Source organism: Phascolarctos cinereus, unplaced genomic scaffold (assembly GCF_003287225.1).
Source record: "Phascolarctos cinereus isolate Bilbo 61053 unplaced genomic scaffold, phaCin_HiC Scaffold_3;HRSCAF=262, whole genome shotgun sequence".
NCBI classification, from domain to species: domain Eukaryota; kingdom Metazoa; phylum Chordata; class Mammalia; order Diprotodontia; family Phascolarctidae; genus Phascolarctos; species Phascolarctos cinereus.
In genome coordinates this window covers 173,417,789-173,427,650 of record NW_027555736.1, presented here as the reverse complement: position 1 = coordinate 173,427,650, position 9,862 = coordinate 173,417,789, and the positions used below count along the sequence as shown (strand labels likewise).

The 9,862-nt window shown below is 45.2% G+C and overlaps 1 protein-coding gene across 2 annotated transcripts; it reads left to right on the top strand.

The window, feature by feature from the left end:
- The first annotated feature begins 1,933 nt into the window (after positions 1 to 1,933).
- Positions 1,934 to 6,215, top strand: TMEM253 (transmembrane protein 253). Of its 2 annotated transcripts, XM_078151302.1 has the most exons (7): positions 1,934 to 2,042; positions 2,491 to 2,601; positions 2,688 to 2,744; positions 2,987 to 3,097; positions 3,215 to 3,361; positions 3,652 to 3,679; positions 5,142 to 6,215. In XM_078151302.1, the coding sequence occupies exons 1-7, from the start codon at positions 1,935 to 1,937 to the stop codon at positions 5,204 to 5,206; spliced, it is 627 nt and encodes a 208-aa protein (XP_078007428.1). In that variant the 5' UTR covers position 1,934; the 3' UTR covers positions 5,207 to 6,215. The 2 variants fall into 2 exon arrangements, with proteins under 2 accessions (XP_078007428.1, XP_020858111.1); XM_021002452.2 differs by lacking the exon at positions 5,142 to 6,215 and having other exon boundaries at positions 3,652 to 4,910.
- The last annotated feature ends 3,647 nt before the right edge of the window (positions 6,216 to 9,862 follow it).

Genomic DNA, 9,862 nt, shown 5'->3' with positions numbered 1-9,862 from the left:
GTATCATCTTCAAAGTTAAAAAATATAATAGCTAGTTTATGGTTATATTTATAAAGCTATTATTAAATGCTGTAATAATGGCAGTTGTCCCAGCATTGGCCCTAATGTGATTCCCCCTTTATACCACAATCCTAGGCCATCAAACACAGCCATCAAACCTTACATACGACCCTGCAGGCAATTGTGCATCCTTTCTCCACCTCCCTCCCACCCCCCAACATCCCTATACATAGCCCCACAAGCAGGTGCCTGCTCCCAATCATAATCTTTCCAGCATGTTGGACTACAAGGGAAACATCACACTGAACTACAGAAAGCAAAGGAGAGCCTGAGAATAAGATGTGGTGTAAGGAGGTGGTTGTCCCAATACTAAGGAGTGGGAGAACGAGGAAAAAAGAAAGAAGGTAAGAGGAGGAGAGAGGAGAAGAGAAAGGACCTGATGGAAAGAACTCATGAGAAAGGACAAATATAGGCCATAATACGGATACTGCCTTTGGCCTCTGTTTTCACAGCTTGGAAAGGGTAAGATTCAACAGATGAAAACAGAAGCTATGAGAATAAGAACTAGAAGTAAAGCACTGGAGATAAACAAAGAAAGGTTATATTGAGGCGAGATGGTAAAGGAGAGAAAAGACAATAGAAGCAGCAGGTTGTTGTGGAAATAAATAGTATCAGACTGGAAGCCAGGAGTTCTAGGTTCTAGTTTTTCCTCTGTTATTTCCTTTCTATGTGGCCTTGGGAAAGTGAATTAACTTTTCTGCCCCTCAGATTTTTTTCTCTGCAGAATTAGAAGGGTTGGGTAGGCAGTGGAATTAGATGATCTTTAAGGTCTATTCTAGCTCTAACATTTTATTGTAATAGGATTTTGGAGCTGGGAGGAGCCTGGGATTCTTTCTAGTCAAATCCTCTCATTTTGCAGATGAGCAAGCTGGTAGCTTGAAAGGTCAAGGAATTTTATTCAGGGTCATACAGGTCATAAATGGTAGAGTGATAATCTGAACCAATATCTTCTTGACTCCAAATCTCGTACTCATTCCATTCCACTATGCAGAGAGATGAGGTTACCAAATGAAGAATCATTTCCTCTCATTTCAGCTCAGACTATTAAGTACTAGAAAAGGCAGGAACAGTGAGTGCCCAAATACAAAATCTGGGTTTCAGCAGACTGGCCTGGAACCAATATGGGACACCTACTAAAGTCATGTTCCTGAAAATCTGGAGTGTGAAGAAAACTACTTCCTTTCCCACTTATTTCAGTGAAGTAGATAGAAAGCCAGGAAATAGTGGGAAAGAAGGAAAGAACAAGTATATTAGTTGTGAGATGGAATTCTAGTCTGGTTCATGGAGAGGGGATTTGGTGGAGATAAGTGGTCATACATCTGGAGGTCTAGGAAAATGGGGACTGAGGAAATGGAGATGAAAAGAGACTGTGATTAGGGAAGTAAATATATAGAAAATAAAAATGGAAGCATATTGGACCTCCAGTGCCAGGGAAGTCTGTTGGAATGCTGGTGACTTCTGATCCCTGGTTATCTCCCTTCAACCCACCAAGTCACAAGGACTTTTGCCCTGGCCCCACCCTACCCTTGATGACACTCTCTTGAAGGGACAAGACTGTCCTTCAAGCTTTTCATTCCCTGGGGTCTACATTACCAGGAGAGCCAGCTGTTTCCTGCCCGTCTGAAGTCACCAGAGATTTGGTATGTTTGAGTCAGAGAACTTAAGCTCCTGGTAGGGAGCATAGGCTGGGGGTAAGTAGATGGGTGACTGGGGCAGTAGGCTAAGGGTAGAGACAGCAGAGCATTTCTTTTTCAAAGCTAAGCCTAGAAAAAGGGTAACTTCTCTGGTCTAGGTGACCCAGGGCTCCCTAGAGTGGGAGAGTGTCACGTCCCTGAGGTTAATGCTGTGAGGTCCCTCTAGGTTCCAGCAAAGTCATGCAGGAGAGAAAGATCCAGCCTGTAGAAGCAAGGCAGGCAGTCTGGGAAGAGAAGCTGAGGCATTGGGCCCAACACAGACAAAGTGGGCGTCTCCTGGTCTTAGTGGTGAGATTGGACTTCCCCAACCCTTAGAACCCCTCCATTACATCCAGCATAGGGTCCCTGCCCCCAGAGAATCTCTCCACCCCTCCTTTCCCTTTCTCACTATTACCTTCCCCACCATACCCTTCCCCCTTTTCCACCTGCACCTCAGAAATGAGAGGAGGGGCTGGACTTGGTACAGTGGAAAGAAAGCCCAGTGGAAAGAGATGTGGGTTCAAAGCCTGGCTCCAACACAGCTGTGTGACACTGAGTAGGTCACTTCCCCTCCGAGAGCTTCAGCTCCCTCATCTATAAAACAGAGATAAAAATATTTGAACTACCTATTTCACAGGAATATTCTAAGTAAAGTGCTTGGCAAACCTCAACTACTATATAAATGTGAGCTGTTATTATGAAGAGCTTGAAGAAGACCACCCTATCTGTTCTACCTCTTCTCACCCTCCCAAATCAGGTGAGCCAGCTCTGGATGGCAGTGGCTTCTGTACCCTTTGCTGTTACCATTTCTTGCCTGGAATCAAACTGCCACATGAATATAGCACTGCCCCTCTGGCCAGGAGCTTCGGTGAGACCCAGGGTGTATGAGGTTCAGGGAGTCATCCCTCCCACCCACCAGGCATCAACCTAACAATAACCCTGCTTCACCTTCAGGGTCTGCTTACTGGGATCTTGACACTAGAACTTCGAAGAACACCCCGCCTCTGGAAGGTGAGTAGGGGTCCTGAACCCAGAATTCCCAGACACCACTGGGCTGATGACTAAGCTGATGAGATCCATGGAATCAGTGTTTCCACTTCTTGGTAGAGATGACTAAGAGGGATAAATGGGACAGATTGCTGGGGTGACGGCTTAAGGTTAAAGATGGGGAGAAATTGGTGGGACACACAGTCTGGGCCGAGTGGTCTGCTCTTTGTCTTGGACAGGATGAGATCAAACTCACTCTCTGGCAGGTGACAGCCATGATGATATTCAACTTATTTGGGATGATCCTGGGAGTTGTTGTTGTGGTGGTGCAGGGAATGAAGCTGGCCTTGGGTACAGTACAATCAACCTCCTACCAGGTACCATTAAAGGGGAAAGGGAATGAGGAAGAGTGATTAGAAGACAGGCTGGGAGAAGTAGGGGGCCGGGAGAGTCATTCAGTGAAAAGTCCCATCCCAGGTTCCATTTGCCTGCAGTGGGTTGGCTTGCTGGTCCTGGAATTAAGGGCAGAGGCCTTCACCCTAGGTGGAGCTCTGGCCTCTGCCTTTGCCCTCCTCCTGCTGAGCCAAAGAAAGCGAGGATGCTGTGGTGCTTGGAGACTACGCTACCAGGAGCTACAGGAGGTACTACAATGGGGGAAGATGATGTGGCAACTGAATGCTTTTCCTACTCAGTGACACTTCAAGGGAGAGGATAGGCTCCTTGACACAGCCTTGATGAAGGATAACAAAGCCTGGGGCAGAGAAAGTCTAGCCCCCCCCCAGTCCTAATTCATCACTTTTTGGCCATCTAGTTCCAGCTATGATGTATCTAACTTGGGAGAGGGTTGGAAACGGCCAAGATTTCTGAATCCATCCTTTTCCCCACAGTAGCTGCTTTATCCTGACCGTTCACAATTGTGTCTGCCTTTCAGGGCCTCTCAGAAATGGAAGAAATTCAAGATACTGAAAATATTCCCTCCGAGACTTTTGAAGCAAATGAATGAGCCAGGAAAAGGAAACAGAGGAATACTCCTAGAATGCTTTTTGAGGATGGACCCAATGGTTCCTGCATCACCCTGTGCAGACACTTATGCCCAGGAGAAAGAAGCAGGAATGTTTCCTCTAATCCACACAGCTGAGATACTTGCTCCCTGCATTCTCCTCCAGCAACCTCTATTGCCTGGGAGGTTGGAATCCAACCAGATATACAGGAATGCCAACTAGGGAGGTGATCACTTCTTCAATTTGGCTCAGCCACGGACATGGGATTTTCCCTTTCCCCTGCCCAAGCAGATTTGTGCTTGGGACTGAGTCCTTGTCCCTCAGGGGGATGCTAACTGCCCCAATTCATAATCCTGTGAAAGCTCCCCTACTGCATCCTGAATTCCCCTGACACCTGTTGCTATTCCATTTTGTTATCTATCCCTCCCCCAGCCATAGTGTGATTCACTCAGCTTTCAAAATCCATTCCTCTCCCTCCATCCATTCCCTTCTATCCTCATCCATTCTTCTACTAAATTCCTCCCATCCGGCTCCATTATCCCATCCATCACATTCCAATCCTCCACAATTTAACACCTTCCCCCATCTGCCGTAACTTGCCCAACCCTTTGCTAAGGAAGAAGGAGGCAAAGAACTACAAATCCCAGCAGGCGCCCTTACCGTTTTGCATGCTGGGAAACAAAGGTCCTTCTCAGAGCAGCTGGGGGCGATATGGATACCTTGAGTGACGCGCAGCGCTAGAGATCTGCCCATCGCGGTCCATCGACATGGTTCGCGCAGACTTCGCTCGGGTCCAGGCAACCAATAGGCCGGAAGAAGCTGGGCGAGGCGGGGGGAGGGGGGTAAGAGGTGTGGGACGAGGAGGAGCTGACGTGGATCCGACCTGCATCTGGGCAGAGAAGTGGCTGCATCCTAGAGGGGCGCTGCAGCGAGAGGCGGCTCGGCCGCCAAGGCGCGGGGAGCACGTCTGCCCGCGAAGCGGCGGGAGGAGGGGCGTTTTCGTCGCTGCCACGGAACTGGGGTTTCCCTGCGGATTCGCCCCTACCCCACCCGTCCCCTCTTCCACTTACAAGGCATACAGCCCCCTGAGATGCGCAAGGAAAAGGGGTTGAAGATGGCCCAAGCAGCGTACCTGGCTCAAAATGGGGCTGTCTTGGAGCGAGGAGAAGGAGATGGACGGGGCGAGGAGGAGGAGGAGGGGATGGACGGGGTGAGAAAAGGGGAGCGACCCCATAACCCCACATATCAGATAGTAATAACGCTTATGTAGAGCTTTCTTCACAACCTTGTGCTGCAGGTAGTGCAAATATTTTTAACCTTCATTTTTACAGATGAGGAAACTGAGAAAGGTTTCCTGCTAAGGTCCTTACGCACCCTTATCTAAAGCTTAACACCACCCCCATCCACTTCTCTTTCCAGCCTTTTCCCCTCCCCCCGTCCTCCTGCAGGAACGAAATTACGCCTGGCTCTGGTTGGCCGCCTTAATCGACCTTTGATCCAGACGTTCCAAGCGCCAGGCTTTTGAATCCCCTGTGCCTATCACAGTCAAAGTACACTCCATCTCCCGCCTCCCCGCATTCAGGAAGGCCGTCATCCCGTCCTCTGGAATGCACTCCCTCATCTCTGCTTTTCAGATTCGTTATCTTCTAGGTTCAGCTCAGATGCCACCCTCTTATCTTGCTTTCCCTGACACGCCGCGCTCCGCCCACCCCCCAGCTTTGAGTAGTTCTCTCCCTGATCGAATGCTCTTTAAACACTGATTTCTACTCCCTTCTACCCTCATCCCTACCTTGTCTTATATTTTTACCTCTGTACACTTATGTCCTAGAGAAGGAAATGGCAAACCACTACAATATCTTTGCCACGAAAACCCCAAATGGGGTCAAGAAGGGTCGGAGGCGATCGAAACTCCTGAACAAAAACATACATCTCCCCCTGCACTGCCCCACCCATAAAAGGTAAATCTGACAGGTACAGCTTAGGACCCTGAACCCAAAGGCCCTGGGAATAGTGACATTAAATAATAACATTAAAGAGGCATTACTATCTGCTTCACCTCTGCATCCTAAGGGTCAAATTTTCGATTTGACTTGCCGCTGGAACTTCCTGTATGTATTGTTTCCCATATTAGAATGTGAGCTCTTTGAGAACGGAGACTAATTTTTCTATTGGTACCCGCTGCATTTAACAGTGTTTTGCACATAATAAGGGCATAATGAGTGTCTTATTTGTTCGTTCATTCATTCATTCTTGAGATCAGTTATCATTTCTGTTTTTTGCATTTAGACCCAGGATCCAGTGTTCTGCCTTGCATGTGGTAGGCACTGAATGAATGTCGAATTTAGAACAGGATGTTATAAAGATCTAACAAGCTGACAGGCAAATAATCGGGGAGCAAAGATGAATTTTGAAAAATACAAAGTTCACAATGTGATTAAAATCTAAAGAAAACAGCACTTGAATAATAGTTCATATAATACTTTATTTTCATAATAAACGCATTACAAAAGTTATCTCATTTTTGTCCTTGCAAGTTTCAGCCAAGTCCAATCATCAACCCAGGTAACATTATGGGTAGTGTGGCAATCAGTACTGGAACTACTGGGGGAGAGTCATATCAGCTAGAAAGGAAACACTCCAAATTTACACAGTGCTCAGGCAATCACAGAGTTACCCTCACTCTGTCTCATTTATTATTGAAAGAGTCAGAACAGAATTCTCTGAGTACTGTCTCCTTACCAAGAAAATAGCTAAAGCCCAGCCATATGTCTTACCTGCCAGAGTTCCAGTGATACAAAGTTGAGACTCCCTTTTCATGGCACCTCCTTAGTAGCAGTGCTCTCCTGGCCAATATTGTAATCATCTTCATTTAGTTCCATTACACAGCAAACAATGGAGCACTTTCTATTTGCAAGGCACTTAGCTAGACTGCTGGGGCACAAAGACAAAAACAAAACCATTTCTGTCCCCAAGGAGCTTACATTCTGCTGAGTAGGACACACGCATGTACATATTCCTTTTACAGGAAGAATGATGAATAAGAAAAGCTGGGGAGGGGGGTGGGGAGCAGAGGGCAAGCCCTTAAGGCCAAGCTTGGATATAGAGAAAATAGTGTTTGTTTTCTGAGATCTCTGGCCCTGGAAATCTAGAGAGGTCCTGTCTGTGTGGGGCTATATCATCAGCACAAAAAAAAAAAAGAGAGAGAGAGCTGGAAAAGATAATTTCTTCGATGTTAAATGGTAGCCCAGAAAACCAAGAATGATAGTGCAGAAAATTCTCTTAAACTAGAGCTACAGCTCTTGATTAGATAAAAAATTAGTAAAGCTCAGGCTCAAGCCAGAAAAATATGCAATGACCATTACAATACTGGGATGAAGTGATTCCAAATGTACTTCAGGGAAAACAAAGAGTTAATCACTTGCTGTGAGCAGATGAGCAATTGGAGCTCATTCATTCATATAGTTATACTCCCATCTGCTTCTACTGTGGTTTAGTTGTGGTTTAGTCACACGAACCACTGAATTAAATTTTAGAAAGAAACTTTGCCCATACCTATTAAAAGAACACTGATCTGGGAGTCACTTAGACATAGGTCCTCTGTTGGACATTCAAAGCCCTTCACAGTCTGGCTGCAGCTCATCTTTCTTGGCTTATATTACACATTGCTCCTTTTCACAAATTACATTCCAGCTAGACCAGACTGCTTGCTGTTCCTCATATACAGCATTCAGCCTCCCATCTTATGCCTTTGTACAAATCCCTCATTCCTGGGGTAAACTCACTCTTTACCCTGCCTATTAGAATCTCAACCTACCTTCAAAGCTCAGTTTAACTATCACATCTCACGTGAAGCCTTTCCTCATCCCCACAGCTGTTTGTGCCCTTCCCCCCAGCCCCAGGGAAAAATTACTTTAGATTCATTCTGTGTAGTATATTATTTCCTTCAAAGCAGGAACTTATTTTTGACTTTTCATACCCATCACTGCACAAAGTGCTTGGCTCATAGAATATACTTAATGAACGCCTGTTGATTGTTTGCTTAACTGACAGAGGGACCAGTTCTAGTTAAGATTTCATCACTATCAGGTCACATGCTTGATCTTGGTTTCCTCATATGGCAAATGGTGTCAGTCAACAAGCATTTATTAAGAATAGACTTTGTATAGACACTGTGCTAAACACTTTACAATTATCTCATTTGATCCTCATAACTCTAGGAGGTAGGTGCTATTACTATGCACCATTTTACAGATGAGGAAACTGAGACAAACATTGTTAAGTGACTTGCCCAGGATCACACATCCAGTGAGTATCTGAGGCCAGATTTGAACCCAGGTTTTCTTAAGTGCAGGCCTAGCATTTTATCCTGTGCACCACTTAGCTGAAAGGCAAAAAATAAAATAAAATAAAATACATAAAAAAGTCTCTGCTCCTGAGGAGCTCACAGTCTAATGTAGGAGACAATCTGAAAACAACCATATACCAACAAGATATGCACAAGACAAATTGGAGATAGTGAACAGCAGGAAGAGCTATGGGGAAAGGCTTTTTGTAAAAGATGGGATTTTAACTGAGACTTGAACAAAGGCAGAGAGGTCAGGAGATACTGATGAGAAGGGAGAGTTCCAGGTATGGGGACAGCCACTGAAAATGCCTATAGTTAAGAGACTGAGTATCTTGTGGAAGGAACAACAAAGAGGTCATTGTTACTGAATGGTGGAAAACTTGGGGGAAGTAAGGCATAGGACTGCTAAGGGAAGATGGCTAGGTTAGGAAGGGCTTTGGATCACAGAGGATTTCATATTTTATCCTAGAGGTAATAGGGAACCACTGGAGTGGATTGAATAGCTGAGTAACATGGTCAGAACTAGGGCAGCTAGGTGTCAAAGTAGATAGACTCCCTGGGCTTAGAGTTTGGAAGAACTGAGTTCAAATGTGGCCTCAGACACTCACTAGCTGTATGACCCCCTGGGCAAGTCACTTAACCCTGTTTGCCTCAGTTTCCTCATCTGTAAAATGAGCTAGAGAAAGAAATGGCAAACAACTCCAGTATTTTTGTCAAGAAAATTCCAAATGGGGTCAGACATGACTGAACAATAACGAAATGGTCAGAATTGCAACTTTAGGGAGATCACTTAGACAGTGGAGTGAAAGATGGATTAGAGTGAAGAGAGACTTAAGGTGGGTAGAACAACCAGAAGGTTATTGTAACAGTCCAGGCATAGGGTAATGAGAGCATGTACCAGGGCAGTGGCAGTATCAGAGAAGAGAAGGGGGCATAAACAAGAGACGTTGGAAAGGTAGGACCAACAGGACTTACCAAAGCATTGGATTTGGGGTGGGGGTGACAAGAAAGAAAGGCAGGAATCAAGAATGACATCTAGGCTGTGATGCTGGGTAATTGGGAGGATGGTGGTACCCTCAATAATAATAGGAAAGTTGAAAAGAAGGAAGGACTTTGGGGAAAAGATACTCGATTTGGTTTTAGACATGCTGAGTTATGGTGCTAATCATACTTTCTCTTTCAACCACAGTGGGGTTCTGTGAAGATGAAATGAGAAAATATATGTGAAAGGACTTCAAAAATTTAAGTGCTATACAATTGCACTGTGGGCACTGGAAACTACAAGGAATATGAAAAACTGGGTACTTTTGCCTTGATAGCTTCATGCTAGCTGCAGGACTTTGTAAGTTCATTTCAGCCTCTCTGCTACCTTCTGAACAGTTCACTTGCATCCATTTCTTTGCTCCCATATACCACATTGCTCCCTTTCTTCCCTAGAAAACCCTGGCCTTTAAAAAACTCCTTGGTGTCTTCTTTTTCATAGTCCTCTACTATCTTATGTTCCTTCCCATCATCCATTGCAACAACCTTCTTAATACAGTAGGCTCTGTGGAGATCACTGATATTTGTTCTATTTGCTGACCAACTGGGATCTCACCGGAAGGAATGACTATGAATGAAAGCCCCAGTGATGTCAGATATTTATCTTCACTAACTTCTTTCTCTTGCTCCAACCACTGGGAAGATTTCCAAGAAATGACATATGATCAAGAGCTTATACAAGTCCAGATTTGATCTGAATTCAGTCACAGTGTGCTGTAATAGAAAGAACTCTAGAATCAGGAGACTGAGGATCT